The following is a 22,669-nucleotide window of genomic DNA, read 5'->3' as shown; positions in this document are numbered from 1 at the left end:
CAAACATGCATCCATTATGTGCAATTCTAATTCTGCCTACTTGATTCAAATATTTTCTTGTAACTGCCCTTTAAAGTAGTGCACACATTACTGCGTGTTGAGTTATTTAATTCAATATCTCCCTCCAATCTGCTTGCTGATTGGTAGATTTGAGCAAATAGAGGCTGTTAGGGCCGAGTGCTAGTGACGGTGAAATCAACTAAAATTCTTAAAACAACAGAGACTTTTTTGGCAATAATGAGCATTAGGCAATGCTCAGCGATGTGGGACAGGGTGTCTGTGCATCTGTCTGAGTCCACTGAGCCTCTCTTGCTCATGAATGAAAGCCAGATTAGATGCTGGCTTTATTGTTATTGGGCACCCTCCCCCCCCTTTAACCAGGAAATCACAGTGTGCAAGTTGCTAGATGGTTAAATCATTCACGAGTTTTTCTTCCCACACACACTGCAGTGTAAACCTAGGCACTGCTGTGCATTGTAACACAAAGAGAAGATGGAGGACATGTTATGAATTCAAGAAAATAAGAAGCAATCTGCAGTGGTCACAAAAAGTGTAGGGGTCGCAGTTACATTTTTACATTTCCACACATTCATACTTTATTTGATTATGTGTATTGTCCAAGGGCACATACAAGCATTTGCCATTACAAATGTTCATAACATATATTTGAAAAACTTCTTTAAGAAATAGATAACCTTTAAGATCCTAAGTATGAAAAAAACTGAATTTTTAGTTTTTTTAGAGTCACTATAAAAATATTTGTTTATTATCATATAAACAGACTACAGTATAGTCAGTACAATGAATTAACCAACACAGTAACTTTAGATCTGCATGCATGACTAATTAGAGAAAGGGAAACCTGAGAGCAGCCTGTGGAAATACTGTATTTAATAATGAAGGAGAGAATCTAAGATAGCACAGACTGAATTATATTGACTGTGTGTAGGTAATTTTTAAAGAAACGTTGGGCATTATAAATGGATAATAAGGTTCTAACAATATGCTGAAAATCCTGTTTTTTCTTTTATATCGACGATGTACCAAAAAGACCTTTTATTATAGCACCCCCATCTGGTGAACCAGGATACCTGTTAAATACAGAAACCCTGCAGACTGCAGAGTCATCTTTAACAACATCAACCTCAATAGACTTAAGAATACACGGAAATTAACTATACTTGTCTAAATCTGATATTACAGTTTTTTTTAAACTCTGTTAATCTTGTTATAACGAGAAAACGTTCTCATTTTAACAAGAAAAACAAGAAAAATGTCTTGTTATAACAAGGAAGTTTTATCGTTATAATGTTTTTCAGCAAATAGACATTGTTTATCTGGATCTGGATAAGGATATTGTCTCTGATTATGTATTTTTCAGACACTGAGTTATGTTCATGTTAAAAATACTGACTATTCTTTTGATGTGGTTGTGAATGGATGTGTTCATGAAAAGTTTCAGGACAAAGTAAAATTCTGTTATTATGTAAAAAAAATGAGATGCAGTCATTCAGTACAGTTACTGGTGATTGTGATACAGTTTCACGTTAATATCAGTATCATTGCCCTAATTAGAAAAGGTCTACAGAAACACAGCCTTTATTCCTTCCTAAACCGTTCCAGTATGGCATAAGTTATGTTTAAAAAAATGTTTCATCCTTTATTTATGTCCATGCTTTCATTTACTTAAACGTCTTTTGAGTAAATTCAGTTGGTTTAACAATGTTTATACAAAAATACTTCGGGAAGTATTACCAGATTTGTATAAAGTCAAATTTACATTGAACAAAGGCTGAACATGTACAGAGGGGCAGTACTATGCAGCTTTTTTCAACTCTGTGGCATGAGGTGTTGTAGACAAATCTAATCATTGTTGTTTCCACTTCACACTTCTGTTCCATTAAAGACATGATAGTCATTGTTCAGAAATAGTTGTAGATTTTTTTTTTGCTCAGTTTGGAAAGGCTTAACTTCATAGAGCATGTGTGTGCACTTTTTTAAGGTCCTGTTCTCCTACTCCTGTTACAGGCCAAATGTAAATTCATTTGTGAGTAAAAAACTGTACAAGCTTGAATTGTAAACACTTGGATGAATCCACTGGGATCTAATGGCTACAACATGATAAATTTAGCACCACCTAATCAGTGTAAAGACTGACAAAGAAAATAAATATTTAGGAGAAGTGATAGCTGTGAAAAATTATACTCTGTGTGTTGAGACAAACATTTTGATTGTGAATAAGAATAAGGTAATGGGTATGACATCTGCTGTTATTTCCTTCTTTTTTTTGGCAAATCACCTTATGTGCATTAAAACCAATCTGTCAGTGTACTGGCTCTGCAATCAAGAAACCAAGAAAAATCGAACAAAGTGAATGATCCGCTACATTTACAGGGCAACATGGTGTCACACAATGAAAGGAATCTGTTTACTGGTACACTTAAATAATTATATTCTAGGAGAAAACCCCTAAAAAAAAGAATTCCCCTTCTAAACCATCTGTATTTTTTGGAAAATTTCCTTTTCTTTTTCATTGCTATTTTGAAATCTGTGTCTGCCAAGAAGGAGCTGCCATGGCAACAGCCCCTGAATGCACTGTGAGCACTTACTGTAGAAATGATAACAATGGGAGTCATGTTTCAAATTTAAATAATGCCAAACCATGTCAGTTTCTGGAAAAATCCTCATTTTAGTGAGACAACAGCTTGATGAGGGTATCAAAATAATATGATTATATCACTGTGAGATGTTTTTACCAAATAGGGTTTGAGTTTGTCTGTGGATACAGTTCAGTAAAAATCAGCATGTTGGTGTTACATTCTAGATTTATTACCCTAGCCTTGGCCTAAAATGTGAATACACTGTGAGCAAAAGTGTCTGCCTAGGAGTGAAGATGACCTTGAGAGGAAAGCCAAAACTTTCATCCAGTCAGTGCCAAGTTTATTTTATTCCTGATGAAAATTGATTTTGGAGTCTTTCAACCAGCAGAGGATTGATAGTGGATTTCTAGGGTTTCACTGAATTTCAAACCTGGACAATAAGGGTGAGTTTGTCTAACTAGGTGTACACACACACGAACACAGACACTTCCAGCAAATTCCAGGGATGCAGATAAACTGTGGCCAGCAGCTCGGACACTCATACATCAAAGCCTTTTCCATGTCATGCTTTATGTGAATGTGATGATGGATGGTCAGTTTTCTCTCAGTGAAATCTTGTGTTGCAGAAATATGGCTGATTTGTTGTAGGTCACACTAATGAGCCAGTTAAGGGCGTAGGCAGATATATTGCTTAACATTCATAGACCAGCTCCAAATACTAAAAATTACCTAGAAGTATGAGAAAAATGAAAATCATTAGTCTCCTTGGGTGTATGGAAGTGACCAGCAGATTTCTAGCAGATAGCAATATTTCTATTGAATTGTGACACATCAGAAACACTCTAGCCTTATTGTGGCAATAGAGGACATGTTCAGGGCAGCGTGCTTAGTAAACTGCTTGACAGTTTTTCAATGTGAGCCATTTATTGGTTCAAAGCAGAGCATTTTGCTATGATGTTGTAACTACAGCAAACGTCTGTGTTTCCTGATGACCACAGAACACCATGGTCATCTGACAAATTTTTTTTGGAAGTGTTAACTACCAATTAATAGTTCCAGTTAACAGTGCACTATACCAGCAAGTTTTGAAACCAGACTGTCAAAAATAAGAAGAGTATCTGTCTATTTAGTCTTTATGGCTATATTTTTTAAATGGCAGGACTGCTATTAAATTTTGAAACCACAAGTATAACAGCCATCTCATTAGAATTAAATACAGTTCTTCAAGACAACTATACAGTATAATTTGTCATTCCATCTCTCAGAGCTTTCAAACTGACATATCAGTTAGGATTTAAAACTGCAATTTATCTGTCCTGTGTGTCATTTTCATATGTATTCCAAGTCGTTTAACAAAAATTATAATTATGCACTGAACAAAAACCTGAATGTACTGGAGATGTATAACAGTTATAATTAAAAAAATCAAATGTATATGTTTGGGAAAATTTTTTAATAGAATACAATGTAAACACAAAGAACATGTGTTTTTTTTTTTCATTTATTCATTCATCCATTTATTTATTCATTCATTCATATTCTACCATTTCCAGTTCCATTAGTAATCCACAAGGTGGCAACAGATACAAATTAGCTGCATATTCTCCACATGTTGCCCTACAAATTACAACTGACATCTTTAAACAGCTCTTCACAGACTTTTCATACTTTCTAGAAATGGTTTACAAAAAGATATCGGATCTATAAATTTAGTAAAACTTTAAGAAGGTCCTCATTTGGTCTCAAAACCAAATAACATTATTTGCAAATATCAATTTATATAACTTAACATCATTCTAACTATGTAACACATTACAGACCTGACATTAAGACATGTAGAGTACGTGTATCACACTATTTAAAGATGCTTAAAACATATTTTAAATAGACTCGGACTTTGATTTTTTGTTTTTAAGCTACTTGGTGTTGTCTTTATTTGGTGAATTTTATTTTAACAAGACAACAACCAATTTTATGGCCATATCTAATAATAAGAGTAAACAGAGGAACAGTGCAAAAACTCTATAACCGGTTTTGCTTAAAATAACATCTCAAATTTGACTCTATATTGGGTTTCTTTGTATTTTTGTATTACATGTTTGGATATTTGTAGTACATAAAACACAAAGTGGAAAGCCCTGACATACACCAAACAGCCACAACATTAGGTACACCTGTAAAATCTAAATATAACTTTGTAAAAGTAGAATTCATAACACAGCTGCTGTATTGGACTGCATGAGATTGTACAGGTGTACCTAATGTTGTGGCTCATTGGTGTACAATGGAATCAGGAATTTCTCATTGTGGAGATGGAGGCACAAAAATAAAGGCTAAATATGAGAAAGACCATAGGAAGGTTTTTCAGGGTCACACATTATATCATCAGTTAATAACTGCAGGATATAATCACATCCATTTGGAGTATTGACAGTATGAATGTTCACAAAAATGCAAGTTTCCTGTTGATCCACATGATGATGCTACGTGTCTCTGGTATAAACCTAGTGGAGACAAAAGACTGCATATGTGATTTTAAATAATTATAAAGAACAAAATTAGCAAAGGTAAAACAAATAGCAAAGAAATGGGATTTTTGTTGTATTTATAACATACATTGGAAACAAACCACAACAAACTAATAAAGCTAAATGTTAATTTGGAGCACTGTGGTGTACCATGTCTTTAGGAATTTAAATATCAGAATCTTTTTTTTCCAAAGATGCGTCATTCCAAACCCACTGCCTTGTTAATCATTTTGACAATTGTGTATGCCTTTGTGTAATTATGCCTGTTTCAAAAATGCTCTGCCCTCTTCTCAGACATTTAACCATTTAACCTAATTACAACCTCATTTTAATTTTGACATGTCAGCAGGACATTGGTCTGCAATTCCATTCTCCCCATTAATGTCTGCATAGTGAGGCAGGACATTTCAAAGTAAAATCCCAACATCAAAGAAGGTAATTACTTGCAGGCTCCCAATGAGTGAGATGGCAGACAGACCCCCTCTTAAGCTGATAGTTTGGTAGTTTAAATGTTAATGATGAAAGGAACTTTTGAACTAAAGTCTATGTACAGCCACCTACATACAATACAATATAGATGTTTTATGTATTCGTTACCACGCTCGACCCTGTACTTCAGTATCTTGACAATCAGAATGAATTAATTATGTTTCACTTGGAATAAATCAGAGATGTAGGTGCTGATTTAAGAGGTCTGGACTTCAAAAGCTGTGTTGAGCTCTTGTAGCGATGCGATCCCAATCCGTTTGCAGGTAGAAAACTGTATATTTAATATGTCTGCCTTGCTGAATTAACCTCCAAACTGGCTCATGTGTGATCTTTTCAGTTAAGACAGACTAAAATAGAAAAAGAACAAAATATGAATTATTAGCTAAAATATAACCTAATGTAAGCCCATTAGCTAAAATGATATAGGTGTTTTTAAAAGCCCCCCCAGACCTACCAGTTAATAAAAGGATCTAGTCCTATTTATGGGTGCATATTCTCAAAATGTAAAATGTGATAACATTTTATCTAGGTACTACAGTAAATGTAAATGATTATATGAACACAAAGTGACAGTCACACAGCTAGACTACAGCTTACTAGTGGAATGTCATGTTATACGTAATGTATAATGTATAATGTATAATGTAATACTAAAGCCAACAGTTCACAAAAATCACCTGAGATGTGTCTGTGACATGTTATTATGATGATGTGTTTCTTAATAACATAAAACTTTGTAATTTCACAGCCTAAATACACAAGTGTGAGGCCTACATGAATAGTCATGTTTTCATCTATATGGATAGGATATAGATAACACAAAATATCTAGCCCTAGATAGGTTTTATATAACAAAACGTAAAAGCCCACAACGGGTCACAGACCCACGTTGTGGTTTTCGTGTTTTATTGTGAAAGGGGTAACAGGAAGGGTTTTGTTTTGGTAGCTTTCTTACCTAATTGGCTCTTCCTAATTGGGACGTTAACACGACCCGGTGTGAGTCAATTTGTTTTCTACGAGCTTTGAACGATGTCAGATCATAGGGAGGTGAATCTTACTGGAGTCAAACAAAATAAAGGAGTCTGGCTTGTAAAGGTTTGTTCACCTTCACATTTTTAGACCAAGGGAAACCACGAAAAAAATTTATTCAGTTCTTTTGGAAGACGATAATGTCTAGTGAAACATGAGTCAGCATACATTAATCAAACTAGCTCTGTAATTCAGCTCGGTAAAATATTTTTTCCGAGCTTTTACAAACGGTGCATCAACTCCCTCCCTCCGTATGTCTGCATTATGTAGTTACTGGAAACGGCTCTTATTAACATTAACCTTTGTTAGAAGTTTAGTTAAAAAACTAACCCGCTGCTATTTATCCACGTCGAGGTTAAAAATTGGAATGAAAGTGACTCTCTTAAAATATTGATTTTAATTTTTTAATTTTTTTATGTTGATATAATTCTACTGATGCTCTTATCAACAGGTGCCAACACAAATCACTTTCCTTTGTCCTTAGGTTCCCAAGTATTTATCTCAGCAATGGGACAAGGCCACAGAAAAGGGAGAAGTTGGCAAGATTACCATAGGAAAGTATGTACTTATTAAAAAAACAACAAACTAACAATAGTTAGTTGCAACACTAATAAGAATCTGTGATGCTTGTTTTTATGTCTTCTCATGCACCTGCCAGGAAGCAAGGCAAAACAGAGGTGAGACATCTGCTTGTACGATTAACCTGCACATCTTTACTTTACAAACATGACAAGATCATGTTTCACCCATTCCACTTATTTGGTTGGTTTTCTTCCACATCCAGCTGACATAATTGCTAAATACTCTTTACCAATGATTATTTTCACAAATGCATAGATTTTCTACATTCAGTAATAAAATAATTTTGTCATGTTTGTTCACCATCATTGTTCTCAACCCTCTTTCTTGTGCATTACATCTTAATGTTTCTTCTTTTCTGTTTGCTGCTGCACTGCTTAGCTTCCTCACAGTGATCAATAATGTTTTCTCCTGTGATCTTTGACCATATCTGATGAATCAAAGAGTAGGTGGTTAATTCAGCACTAGTCAAGAGTGTCATGACTTGACTCTGTTTGTCAGGTCTGTTTCAGCTTAAATGAGGAGCTGACTGCCCTGGGAGCTGTGGACGAGATTAATGGAACACTGCAGGTGCCAAAGGATCATCCCTTCAATATGCACACAGTGGGTGGACAGACCCTGGCTGTCTTCAGCCAGAGCGACACAGGTCAGTCTGCAACTCTGCTGTTCCAGCCCTCGCCTCTGTTACCTCTGTGTTACATAATGTCATCTGAAACACATGGACAAGTGGCAAGACGTTCAAACAGACATAGATAAGTGATTGCTGTGGTGGCAAACAGGTCGGTGTGGTTATTATAAGAGTTAATATTTTACATGGATGCTCCAGTCAAGTGACATTTTGTTTATAACTAAACAGTACCTCTGTATGTCAATCAAAGCAATCACTTCAAGAGACTTCACACCCAACACCCAAGCAAAAGCTAAAAACCACCCTCAGAGAAGGGAAAACAAGAGGAGGGACCTCTCCTCCAGCATGGCCAGGCATCTAATAGATGTTGTAGTAGATTTACAGTATGTAGTGCTGTAACAAGGTAACAACAATATAGATTTATTTTTAAAAATATGAGCCAAGAGGAGATCAGGCAACTTCCAGGTGCCACCAAAAAACAGAACTTAAGCTAAACATCCTCCTGTTGATAATGAAGGGGACATTCTACACTAACGCACAATAAGCAAAACAAAACCATCAAAAGCATCATTCACACATCTGAGGAGGAGAGAATGACACATGCCAACATGAGCACAAAGGAGCTGAGAGAAAAGAGAACAGACAAGAACAGACTAGAACAGTGGTTCTCCATCCTGGCTTTCAAGGACCCCTGGATTGCTTGTTTGCCAACCAACTCTGCCCTACCCACTGCTGATTACCTGGATCAGGTGTGTTCAGCCAGTCACAAGCTGGAAGATACTAATTCACTTTGTGTTCCTCCACTCCACCTTCATCTAAGATGGCATCTACCAGTTTCTAGAGGACTTAAAACACCTGATGCAGGATCCACAGTGAATAGTACAAGCAGAGCAAGGGTCTTAGAGGACCAGAATTGAGAACCACTGGCCTAGAAAATCCTGGTCAAAGCATTTGGCATGATGCACTTGCTACTGGGGAGGGGGACCAACAAGACTCACAAAGGGTGATAGTCCAGCACAGAGAGCACGACTGAGGGGAGGTACAGTGAGAGAGATGTAAGCACCCAGCCTCGTCGCTAATGTGCTCGAGGGATCAAACTGTGGGTCAGAGAGATGCAATGCTTTTCAGGGTTTACATTAATCTCCTTGACAGGACAACACTGGCTATAAAGTACATGAAACTGAGAGCAACCTGTTTTCAAATATGGAAAGTGATCTTGAAGTGATTAAAATCAGTTACTGCAAAATAAAGATGTTGGACTGAATTTTGACACTTTGTGTTTATCTGCAACTCCCGTCTGCAGGCATTTGCAGATAATTAGTCTGAAAAAGTAACAAGAAAGAATGTAAGGAAACTATGAGGAGTCTTTCATTGAATCTAAACTTTCTTAAATGATTCTGAATCTTAAGTTACTTTTCAAGTTAGATCTTTGTCTAAATCGTGAACCAGCAAGAAATCCAAAATACAATTTTACTCTGGTACCTCTAAATAAAATGCACTAAGTAAACTGAATAATGAAGCTGCTATAATGACAAGTAGTGGAGAAAAGCCCCCCCCCCCCAGAAAAAGAAACAGAACGGATAGTGGCGTACTGTGTGACATTACAGATTTAGAAGTCTGAGTTCTTCTTGTTTCTCAGTCTTTCTTGCCTGGGAGGAAAGCTGTTGTTGATCTACATTACACTGTAAAATTCATGAGTGGCTTCTGATTTATGGGGGACGTTTGCTGCCAGGCATGATGTGTCATACTGCTTTCTGAGCCACAGGGATTTGCATCAGAAACAGGGCTTAAAAATACTGTTGCTGCAGCTGTATGATTTAGTGTCTTAGACCGTGTGACCTGAGAATTACTTTAAATAAGGGGCCCACTTTAATAGGATAATTCTGATTATCTACCAAAAGAAAGTTAAAAATGAAGTAGTTAAAATAACGTTTCAAGAGGTTGAAAAGGTAAATTACAGGAAATTAAAAAGAATGTACCGGGTAAAGTAGCTTAATTTAATAAAGTCAAATACAAAAAGGTCCCATTATTCAGTGGGATTTAGCATGGTAAATAAATAGCAGGAGGTAGATTGTTTAAATCAGTAAAATGTCAACAGAACTTCTGTAGCTCCCCAGGTGCCAGAGCTCAGTAACGATAAAATGATTGAGGCGTTTGTAATTTCCCTCAAACATTCCATAGAATTCGTTGATAATGGCATGAAAACAACAAGCATATTTTGAAAACACCCAAGTCATGAATAAATCATTTTTCTGCTCAGAGTTCGGGTTGCCAAAACTCCATCCAGTGTGGAAAGTGTGAAACTATATTGGGCAGTGAACAGTTTTCTGGTGCAGATTGGCTATAAGTGTGACAGGACTTTACAGCAGCTAAAACATGACACATTTCCCTGTAAACAGAGAAAGTTTTTTGGTGATGTATGATCAAAGTCCTTCAGTTTTAAAGCAAAACAGAAAAATGTCCTGCATAAGAGACCTAATAGACCGTCCAGAAAGTTTACAGTTGAAAACTGTGTTTGATATGCTGTGTGTGTTAAAATTGAAAATGGGACACTATTATAGGCGTTTTTGTGTTATTTGTCAGTGGTACATATGGATGGCAGTCCCAGTAGATTTTTATCAGGATCATGAGCTGTTTCTCAAAGTATTGATTTGGCTACTGTGTTTGCTGGAAGGAAGCACTGGAGCTAAAGCATAATTCCTTAGATGCAGTTCCCCAGTGTAAACACATTTTAAAAATTCACTTCTATGTCATAGCCACTGGCTTTTAAGGCTCTGGTGGTTCAGATTTACAGAGCACACACGCCGTTTCACATTTGTTTGGTCTTTATAATGTAACCAGCGTCCTGTCTAGGGTTTTTCTTTCTAACTGTTGAAGGGGATTACTGTGAGTCTGTTGTGCAAATAGGATACATTTCGACATGAATTACTGATGAGCAACAAACGATGCCCCTCATATGTGAATTGGATCCTGTCTTGAACTGCTGCAGTGAGAAGGAAAAGAAACAAAGAGAATTTAATCACTGCCAAGCTTTTGAGTTGTACCTCTGTACAAGGAGCAAAGGGAACTTGTCATTCGTGAACAGGCGCATTGAATTAAACGATAAGAAGTAGAGTGAAGACAAAGAAGACAGGAAAACATTAAAATAATTTTCTCATTATGCAGCTGTGCAGAATGTAAAATAAGAAGTGCATAAATTAGATTATTTCTAATAGCAGGAGAGCACAAAGGAAGAAAAACACTGTGATGGACATGTGAACACCTTGGCTTTGTTCTTGTTGAATCTAATCATACTGTTAGTTAACTCTGGAAAAAATATTACTATTTCAGTTATGTAAGTTAAAAAAGAGAGAAAAAAATTCAGCCCACAGAAACCAATCAGTTCCCAGTTCTTGTACAACCTTGTGTGTCGACAACGAGCAAATTTCAAAAAGCTGCAGGGTAACTGCAGCATTTTGAATCAGAATATTATGCAATCCTTTGAAATGTTTTGATGGAAGCTTGTATAACTGTTCAGGAAAGAAAAGTCAAATAGAATAAAAAGATCTTAGTGTAGTAGATTCATTAATAACTCATTAGATCAGTAAAAAAGAGTGGGATTTGGAATAAACCAAATTATCTAGTTGGAAATTGCATTGATGGTAATACACTGATTATATGGCTACTGTCCACTAATCCACTATTTTAAGTGCTTGAGATCACAATAAAGTCATACACATTTCCAAAATACAATACATTTCCAGAAACTAAGCTTTATTTAATTGATGTTAGACTGCACTCGATCTACCAGAGTCAATATATGAGCATATATATTTACATATCCATATTGTTTTCTAATCTACAAGTTAGTTTATGAGAGGATTTATATTGTGCAAGTTACAGCCATGGCAACAGTTCAACTCTCATCTTCTGTAGCTCTTGAACTAAAGCTTAGTCTTGATCAGCAGGTGTCCTACAGCCACGAGGTTTATACTATCACCGCCCTCAATCACTTTAGATGCACCCACACTTGCATGTGCATTAATACCTCCTACATGTGATCTTGGATTTCTCTTTTGCCGGGGTTTTCTTTCCATATTAATTCAGTCTTTTATTACTACCAAGACTATTAATATTTCAAAAGGCTCCACATTGATTTATTTATTTTTCCCCAAAATGCCGAAAATGACATTAATGGTTTATTAGGTTTAAACTACTAAAGCCTGGTATTTTAGCACCATAGACAATCCTTAGTATTTTATTCCTGTGTTTGTGAATGTGGAAACAGAATTCAGGAGGCGTTAAAAACCTTAGTTATTTTTTATTTTTTTCTCAAAGGTGCCAGTGCTCCAGATGGCTGGCTTGACTGTGAAAGTGCACTGGAAACAAGTAGGATAATGTCCTCAGAGATGTGGTGGTGTGTAGTCTCTGTTTACTTGACAGACGCTTAGCTCCACCCACACTCGCCTACAAGAAGGTGTACTGTATGACATTGGTCTCCCACTCACTTTCCCACAGTCCTGCTCTTTTAGAAACACACATGAACATAGAGCATCATCTTTCCAACCTCATTGTACTGGCACATACACACTGCTTTGATCTGCCCTCTCACTTTCACACTGTTTGCCTCACACCTACTCAGATTTTACTGGTTCTTGACACCTCGGACAGAGCATATCAGCGTTTTGAAATATTACATGTGCGAAATCTAGTCAAATATTTTACCAGCCATTAGCCTCCAAGTTAAAACTTTATCTTCAAATCTAATGTAAGGATCAGCACAGACATAAACTACCACATTTTGAAGTTTGAAATCCTATAGATTTTACATGCAGAGGTCTGGACTACTCCATTTCTACCCACTACTAATAACATTATTACTGCTTCTGTTTGTGCTACAGCATCACTACTACAACATGTGAAAACATACATGGTCATTTTCCTCAGAATTTACACATTTTAAATGATCAAATTCCATTAAAGAGTGTAACATTTTTTTTAAGGCAGCCCAAAATGCCAGATTTTGCAACACTCTTTCTTAAAAAAATGCTAATGTATATTGCATTGTTATATTTTAAATTTCAAGATCCTGCAGACTTAACAGGGATCAGTTAAAATAATTGTGAAAGTGACTACATGGAAATTGTAACTTCTTGGAAGGACTAATAAGTGTATAATTAACGTTACCGTTGATTTTTGTGATCAAAGGCAATAGAAAGAAGAACCATCCAAATCCCACAGGTGAGGTGTGAGAACTGCAAAATAAAGAAATAACTATTAAGGACACCAGGAAACTTAAATGATCTTAGTCAAATTTAGTTAATTTTGAACTATTTATATGAATTAAGTGACACCAGCAACTTGCTCCAAGGATTGCATTGTATTCCCACTTTGGTTCAGACTAATAACAGATTTATGTTTTAAATTATGACTTGGGGATCTCATGAACATGAGAACGTTTCAAAACCTGCCTTAAAATAATTCGTTTTTAAGCTGTAATTTACTTTGTATAAAACTTTCAAAAGTATTACGTAAAACAAAAATGTCGATAGATATCGGTGGACTTCGGCTTTCCAAAATGTCAACAAATAGGCTATAAAGCGAGGTTCAATTTGCTGCATGTAATGTAACTCTGTATGTTCCTGCTGAGGCAGGAATTTGAAGGCTACACCTCAGAACTAGCCTTTTTCAGGTTTCCTTCATTGATACGAGGAAATCAGTGAGTTGTCTTTATGTCCAATGGTTCAAAGCAAAAACTTACTATTAATAGCTAATTTGGCATATTTTTAATGTTGCTAAATGTAAACATAGGTTAAAAACGAGGCCAAGTTGAAGCCCGCAGTGCAACTTTATGTATCTATGGTAACACGTCCTGTTTCTCTTCTCACGAGGGAACACTTAATAATTTCCCAAGATCTGGGGATCAAGGTGTGTAAAAAATTTATAGTGGTTTTTAATTTGTTGTTATATGAGACGACAATGCCATCATGATTTACGATAACCTAATTTAATTCTTAACTCTTAATTTTATTTAGGCAACTTAAAGACTCGATTTTGAATATCAATTTATGCGTTTCATTTCACATAGAATTTAAAAAAATATCACGTTAAACGTTAAAAACAAAGACTTCACTCAAGTCACTAACTTCTACAGTATCAGGATCTCATACTAACGAGTTTTGTTTCTCGTTTCTTTTTTGGTTTTTTTCTTTGGTGAATGCAGTGCAATGCCGTATTCATGGATCCCAAAAGCTGAATTCTCCTTGTCCAACAAACACAGGATGCCTAAAACAATTCAATTGCCGTCAGTATCGAAATGTCAACATATTGGGCCACCATCAAACATGTCCCCAAATATCCCCCACACCAAAATTCCACCACCACCAATCTGAACTATTGATACAGGGCAGGATTGAGCCATGCTTTCATGTTGTTTATACCGAATTCTGACTCTATCTGAATGTTGCAGCAGAAATCAAGACTTATCAAACCATTCAACTATTTTTTTTTTCTTCTTTGGCCAATCTTGGCGAACTCTTGCAAATTGTAGCCTCAGTTTACTGTTCTTAGGTTACAGGAATGGTAGCCAGTGTGGTGTTCTGCTGCTGTAGCCCATTTGCTTTAAGGTTTGTGCTGTGTTTCTTCTTCTGCATAACTCAGTTGTAACAAGTGGTTCAAATTGTTAAATTATCTAAATGCATTGAGTTGCTAGCACATGATTGGCTGATCCATTTTTTCCTTAACAGGCAGTTAAAAAGTGAGTGTACACCATAAAAGCCGAAATAGGCTCTTCCACCATTATATTAGTTTGCAGCGAGCCATGCAGGATAATGCGAACATTTCTTTGTATTAATGCATTCTTTCACTTCTGTTACACAAGTATTCAATGAGCTAACAATAGCGGGAGGTTGCCAATGGTGACCATCAGTGATTGATAGGTACACGAATTCTGTCTGACATGGCTTTTGTACTGTAATTCTGCTAGCTAAATGTTCCTCCATTATTTCCTCTCGTTGTTCTGCTTTGTTCCGGCAAGAACCAGGTATTGATTAAGAGGTTGCTAAGCAACAGGCTTAGTTTCCACAGAAGCGTGCAGAGGAGAAAAGAAAGCCAGATGTAATGTAGTGCTCTGTTACAGTATGACTTTCCTTTGTAAAGATGCTCACTAAAACTTTGCAGTCCTTGAGTCTTTGAAAATCACTGAAAAACACAACAATGCATTGATTTGTCAGTAAAGTTTGACAGAGATCAAGAGTTTGTGTTTTTATTGTACATGACTTTAAATACAAATTATTACCATTTCTTCTTGTTGGACTGCATTATGAATAAAGTGACTCTACAAATATGTTTTATTTTGATGGACTGACACTACATTTGATGGCCACTGTTCATATTTGACTCATCAGTGAAACCATACATTTATCTAAGTGTTGTATCATGCACTTTACTTTGACACATTAGGCATTGACTTGATTTGATGCAGTGACTAGAATTTTTATTTTGTTTGAACAAGTGTTATCCAGAGATACTGCTGCTGTCACTGGTACAAATTACTTATTTCTGATTGCTGAATATGAACACAATAATAAAGTTAGTTCTTTACTTCAAATAATTTTTTGAGCTTAGAATTGTGGTGTGAACTACTAATGATGAGCAAAAGATAAAGCCCCAAAAAATGTCTTTAACACTGAATATTTGTGACTAAAGTACAAAGTTTCATTCTTAACTGTTATTTAACAGTGAAAAACCTTTTTCTTTTTCTAACAGAAAAAAGTGACACACTGACAGATAAAAGGAGTTGAAATGACAAAAAAAATCCATCACAGCTTTATAGAGTTACCACATCTGGTCTCACTGAGAAATACTGTGATCTGCTCAAATCTGACTGTAGTCAGGAAACTGCCATTCCTGTGCACTACACCAGTAAATAAGAAATTTGGGCAGTGATTCAGCAGTGTAAAAACAGGCTAAATATAAGTAGAAGTTCATTGATGTTTGTGTGAAAGGGATGGATCAAACTGCTGTTTTTCCTGTTGTGTGGATATTTGAAATCCCTGTTGTGTAGTAACATACGGCACTGAACCAGTGGAACGGTGCAGGCTGTTGGTTGGATCCTGGGCAGACTGTCGTAGGTGTTGTTTTTTTTTTTTTTTGAGGGAGTGTGGCTGGCTTAGCTTTTTAGGTTCACTCCAAACGTGTGGCTCATGAATCACTGAGGGTTTAAAGAGGAATATCTCTTGACTGGATACCTCTTGAAAAGCATTACTTTGTAGTCAGACGACACTAACAACACAGGCTTTCAGGACTCCAGTGTCTACCTGACTTCATTCACGATGACTGAACAGGCCCACGTTGTGAATTGTTGGCATTCATCTCCAGCTGTCCGCTCTTTCTTCACCCTGTACTGGAGGTTGTGCACAAATAGCTGACTATTTGGGCTGTTTCCATGGCTTACGTCAAGGAGCAGTCTTGCTGTTTTTGTTGGAGAGTTAGGGCTGTGTTCTGCCTGTGTTAATCCAATGGGAGGCTTCAGAGTTGCTGCTGTCTGAGAGCTTAAGCCCCTTGGGCAACTCACTCTCAGTGCTAGTTGAAACTGTCAGCTCTCTGCTGTTGTTCTGCTCTCCCACAGCACCAGCAGACATTTTATACCCTTTTGTAAATTTTTAAATCCTGACTTTCATAGGCATTGTTTAAAATGAATTTCTAGCTGCTGTGACATTTGTTCTGTAGTGTTTGTTTATCTGTGAAAATTCACTTGAGCACTGCTCTTTCCAACAACCGCCTTCATCTCATTTATACAATTTCACACATTCACACTGGCAGTAGCAAATTGAAAGTGTCAGAATCTATTATTTCTAATGTAGACATTATTGTGCCGTATCTGACATATTTATATTGCATATATTATTGTCTATAGTGTAAAACCCTGGTTAATCAGAGTGGAGTCTCAACCAATATTTATCACCTATCTAATTTTTACCCTTGAGCAGGCGTTAGAAAGAGGCAGTAGCACCTCAGTTGGTCACATGTCTAACAATGCAACATCCCTGGCATACAGCCTATGTACATTAGGGTTATAAACCAGTTTTACAAAGATGTAGAAGTTTCAAAGGATGTAGTTTGTGCTGATGTGTTGATACTGAAAGGAACTGCTAATGAGGTGGACATTTTTTTCATTTGTCTTATAGTATTACACAGTGGGTTACTGTTAGTTTGGCTATTTGTTTAGCTATTAAACTGACTTTTACTGGTTCCAAACTGCCGAGGCATTGGCTGTTTTAGACCTTCAAAGGTGCCTTATGGCATTTTGAAGTCCAATTGGACAGTAGAGCAGCAAGAAGTGCTTTTTTTTTTTTTTTTTTTTTTTTTTTTTTGTTCTTTTTGGTTGAAGGAGGGGGAAAAGTTGAGTGGGAAAACGCAGCATGTGTAACCTCTTCACTTCAGTGTCAAGGATGTCAAAATAAACAGTGAATATGTCTTAAACAACCATCTAGTTTACTAATCTGGCACACGTGCAATGTGAACAATCTGCACAGAGTTTTGGGCTGCATACAGACCTCGTGCAAAGTTTGCAAAACCTCCACTGACTTGCAAGGTGAGGAAATTTACATCACTGATGCAGAAAGCATATATACATTATATCCCAACAGCAAATTAATGTGTAGGAACTTGCTGAAGGACATGTCGATAATAGCAGAGGGAGGAACGCCTGTTACACACACATTTACAACCTATGGAATGCAGTGTGCTATTGCTTGAAATTTCTGAAATCTAGGAGAAGTTTGCAGGCTTCTCTTGTAGCCAGACAACAGGATTATCTGTCTAAAGAAAAGTGGGCATGTGGTTTGTTCCGTGTTCTCTGGTCATAAACCCATTTCTCCCCACATTGCAAGTCTGCCTTAGACACATTTTCTAAATTTATTCATGGTTGATGGGTGTCTGCAACCCATCAGGTTGCTGAAAAATCCCCCAACGTCGCAGTGAAGTGTGGGGCTGAATCACTGCGAATCACAGTTCTTCTCAGAGATACATGTTTGTTATTGCTCAAGGTGAAACTACGAGAGTGAGCCAGCAATTGTTTAGCTAGAGAAATGTCATCCGCGCTCTCATTTCAGTTTTGCTTCTTGAAATAAAGGTTTGTCCAACCCCTGCTGTGCTCCCACACAAGAGACATGTGACGGACAGAATAATGATAGAGAGCTAAAATGTGATGCTCGGTCTCCACTAGATACAATGTGACTTTCAGTCAGTAGGTTGATGAAAGGATGAAAAGGTTGTGGTGGCACACACTGTCAGAAAATGTTAGACCTCTGAAAGTGATGTTTTCTTACCAGCTGCAGGTGGAAACTGTTGAAGCGTTGGTCTCCTTTAGGATCCTTACCTTTGTGTTTATGGTACCAATAATGTAAATGGTAATGTCATGTAACTGTGAACGCTGTCAGTTGCACAAGGTTTCCCTTTTTTCTTTGTGTTTGTTTCTCCTGTTGTTGTGTATCTCAGCTCCTTTGTGTGCTTCAGGATTCAAAATAGGCAAAATGTTCTGTATGTAGCTATACGAAGACAGCTGTAGACCATAGTGGATGCTGTGATTTGACATTTTTCTTGTAATTTCATCTGGATCTATCCACTTGTAATTTCACAGGATGACACTGGTCTAGCATCTCTCTTCCATTTCAGCAGTCATTATATTTGTGTGAGAGAGCCTGAGAGCAGCCCCCCCACCCCCGAATTCCTTCTGCCCCCATCACTGCTGTATTCCAAATCAGAAACCCAATTTACTTTTAACAGCCCATTTCTGTATGTACCATCCAAAGGCTCAGCTGACCTGGACCAGTGGGTTTTTACACATTAGAGTTGGCTATTGCACACTGACACATTAATGAAAAGTATTGTATTGTTGTTAGACTACTGCATAAGCTCTTTTGATATCAGCCCTTTATTCAAACTTTAATGCATGTTATAGTTGTCCATATCTGATACGGTGGAGGTTTCTCCACACACAGGTCATGCAGTCCATATGTCTTTATTACATTTTAGATATCTGAAAAAGAAAATCATTTTGTGTTGTGTGGGAGGCTTTTACTCAACAGTAACAAAACTTGCCTCACTCAGCCTTAAAAAGCTGCTCACCAGCCATTAGTCTGGCTTTCAGTGCCGAGCTGTTTTTTTTCCCATATAAGGCTCTAGCTAAATATGTCAGCTCCTAAAAACAAGCCCCAGCTCTCCCACATGGAGAAGGAACATGTTCTATGTCAGGTTTAGCAGAATAGTTTAGGAGTGAGACTTACAACGGCTTTTATTTAGTTTATTTAGAGGCAAATTTTTGAGACAGGTGGGTGATACGGGTTAGAAAGAAACAAGCTTCTGTATCATAAGAATGATGATGCTCTGTCCCGAAACAAATGAATACTAATTAGCACTTACTTTTTCTCAATGTATATAAAATCTGCCATATAGTGAGTCTAGGGGGAATAAATTAGCAATATATAAAACTGCAAGGCAATATAGAAACATAAAAATAACAATTTGCAGAGTGTATGCAGCCTGAGGCCCATTAAGTATAAGGGTAACAGTAGTTTCCTTGTTTGCCTGCAGACCCAGAGACTAACACACATGCTGGAAAAATGCTACAACTCATACTGGCTGCAAGTCATCAGTTTACAAAGTTAGAATTCACCATCATGTGAAAAAGAGAGTGTGATAGCTTGTTATTTGTGAAGTTTAGAGAAAAAAATGGTATTAGTTGCCAGTGAAAGGAGAATTCAAATTTAGAGTCCTGTAAGTTGGCGTGGTTCAACACAAATTGAATCATGCAGCAAAATGGCAAACTCCAACATACAAGTCATTTTACTAAGGAATGATAGAAGCATAAGATATTGAATGTTGCAGTGCTGAACTTAATCCTATAAAAACTCCAGTTCAAGGTACTGAAGCAGGTGGTTCATACAACAAAGCCAACCAACATCCTTGAATCTGTTCTGTATTGAGGAATGGGCCAAAATCCCTCAGAGCTAATATGCAGAGTGGATAAAAAGTTAACAGAAGCAGTTAACTGAAGTTTTGCTGCAAAATGACATCACACCAGTTACTTAAAATATATATTTTTTTTAATCCTATGTATTAAATTGCATTTATTGCATTTTCTTGCTGCCAAAACAGCCTTGACCCGACTCTACTAGACCTCTGAAGTTATCCTGGGTTATCTGACACTAAGCTGTCCGTAGCATGTCCTTGAACTGAAATATTTTTTCCAGCACGACCCTGCCTCCGGTTCACTGGTATTTCCTCCTTGGACCACTTTTGGTAGGTCCTGAGCACTGCAAACTAAGAACATCCTACAGAAGCTGTGGTTTTGGAGTTTTCCAGCCATCACAATTTAGCCTTTGTACATGTCGCTCTAAGCCTTATACTTACCTATGTTTTTTGCTTCCAAAACACATCAACTTCAGGGGCAAAATTTTCACTTGCTGCTTACCCACTTCTAGGTGCCATCGTAAAGAAATAATCAGGGTTATTCAGAGGTCATAATGTTATGGCTAATCGCTTTATTAAAACACTTGAAACATCTGCCGATGTGAACCGTGCTGCACAAATCTCAAGGGTTGAAATAAAGAATTTTATGATGGAAAAATTATTTTGAATTTAGAGGTAAAGGATCACAAGTTCATCTTAGTTTTAGTTCATCAGTCCATGGTTAACAAACTGTTAACTGTATTGGGACCTAAGACTGATACGTGAATGGTGGATCATAGTTATTTAGACGTCAAACCAGGGTTGATTAAGAAGAACACACAGCAGTTTACTTTATTTTTATTTTTTTTTAACACAACTTTTTAACTGGGGCTCATGGGGCAGCTGGCCAGTTTGGCTCACTGATTACACATGTCGTGACTCCAGAGTCGGGCTTTGACAGAGTGTCAAAGCGTGTTGATTACCACTTCCAAACACACTGAGTTGGAAGGTGGAGGGTACGTTGGCACTGATTTCCTCTTCCACCTTGTTATGTCTCTCTCCCTCTGCTCTGCTGGAAATCCTACTCTTGTTCTTTACTCTTGTTCTATTTTTTTCTTCTTCTACATTTGTTTCAGGGAAAAATTAACTACTTTAATTGAAATTACCAAGTCTCAGCTTCTTAGTGGAGCCAGTTTGCTTAATTTCACTGTGTTTTAGAAACTGAATATTATTTTTAGTTTATTATTTTAAAATGCCAGTTTATTATTTTCAAAATGCCAGCTGTAGTTAAATATTTCGGAAGAATCACATTATTTATTTATATAAATAAAAAAAGAATGTATTATCAGTTTTCTTGTTTCTCTGTGAATTTCATTTCAGAAGCATTTGATTCCATTTTATTCCCTCGTGAAAGGGTTCAGGGGCAAATCATGTTCTGTTTCTAACAAATACTATGAAAACATTAAGGTTGGATATATCCACTCCTGGCAGCATTAGTCTGAAAATATCTAAACACAAATTATTACATGAAAACAATCCTCTGTACTCACTTTGGTTGTGCCACTTGCCTCTCTTCATCTGTTTCTCATTATTTTTTCTTTGGAACTGAAAAATGGCTGCTGCTTCCTCTTTTGTCAGAGTTGAGAGTGGAAGTGGAAGAGGTCTCACCTCCTCTTCATCGCCCCTTCTTTCTTTCTCCTTGTACCCTGCATTTTAAAAGATAAAAATCTGAGGTATCTTACTCATTTTCTGGCCGAGTGGCACCACACGACGATAAGCAGTGGTGTGTATGTGAGAGGGAGAGAGCAGCTTGTAAGCGTATGATGTAGGAGTTTGCCTGGCAACAGGTGAAAAGACTTGAGATGAGACTGTTGATAGTAGTATAGCTTAAGATTTTCTCACTGCTGTCACCACCTCTCTTCTCTTTCTGCACCTGTAGAAACCCCACTCATCATCCTTTGCTTGCTTTTGATGAGGTGTTGATCACTTTTTCCCTAAGTAATACCACTCACCATCATAAAAAATTCAATGATCTGCAATTATAACGGCCTCAGGTTCGAGCTTGTTGACAGTGAAAGAATCAGTGTTTCACTTAGCTGATCTGCTCTTGAAGATGTTCGCACGGACTTTATTACACGCGGTGTTAAATGTGCCGTGTGTGTGTTGTCTGTGTTTTCGAGGAATGGGCTGTGGATAAGGTTTGCCTGATGTCAGAGGTGCATGTGGGTGTATGAGTCACGACGGGGGTGGTGGCGGCTCGGCTGGGCTGACGATTTGACGACATCGCCTGCTGGAGCAGATGGTTTCAGTCGTCATGGAGGGTGAGCACACTTAGAGGTAAAGTGAGAGGTGCTGCTCATTCAGCGGTGACTGAGTGTTGCTCTAAAAGGTAAATCTGCATTATTGAAGTTCCAGGGCTGCAAGAGGAAAATTAAATTATTTTGCAAAGGCCACACTATCAGGAATCAACTCTCGAAGAAATTAATGCATTTCAATGTTTGGAAAGAATACATTTAAACATTCCCATAAGTTTCCAAAAATGGATGTTTTGGATCATTACTCACCACTTCTCAACATTGTTTGGACATGAACTTGGCGAGATTTTTTTTACATTTGCTTTGGCTCCAGCAACATCGTTCACTGCCAAAAGCAGTTTTTTGTCCCTAAATGCAGGCCAAATATTGTCAGGCCATGGATGTATGAGGTGTGTAGGGTAAATTTCTAAAATTAATTTGTAGTCTGGGTTCTAGATATGTATTTACTTACCTAAAGAAAGCCTTCACCAATCTTTACATATGATACTCAGATTATACATCATGAATAGCTCTACTCATCTTGTGAAAACAAAGCTCTTATGTCAATGTAGAACAGTTTTTAAAAAGTGA

General features: G+C 37.1%; 1 protein-coding gene across 1 annotated transcript in view; it reads left to right on the top strand.

Moving 5' to 3' along the window:
- Positions 1–6,646: 6,646 nt before the first annotated feature.
- The window catches only part of LOC137133441 (general transcription factor IIF subunit 2-like), a 37,327-nt gene continuing 21,304 nt past the window's right edge, over positions 6,647–22,669 (top strand). The window contains exons 1-4 of the mRNA XM_067517101.1: positions 6,647–6,712; positions 7,131–7,204; positions 7,305–7,323; positions 7,727–7,871. Of these exons, the coding sequence (XP_067373202.1) occupies positions 6,647–6,712; positions 7,131–7,204; positions 7,305–7,323; positions 7,727–7,871 (304 nt within the window). The remainder of the gene's footprint in view (positions 6,713–7,130; positions 7,205–7,304; positions 7,324–7,726; positions 7,872–22,669) is intronic.

Source organism: Channa argus, chromosome 9, assembly GCF_033026475.1.
Source record: "Channa argus isolate prfri chromosome 9, Channa argus male v1.0, whole genome shotgun sequence".
In the NCBI taxonomy this organism is placed as follows: domain Eukaryota; kingdom Metazoa; phylum Chordata; class Actinopteri; order Anabantiformes; family Channidae; genus Channa; species Channa argus.
Note: the sequence above shows the minus strand (reverse complement) of the source record. Positions and strands in the feature narration are given on the sequence as shown.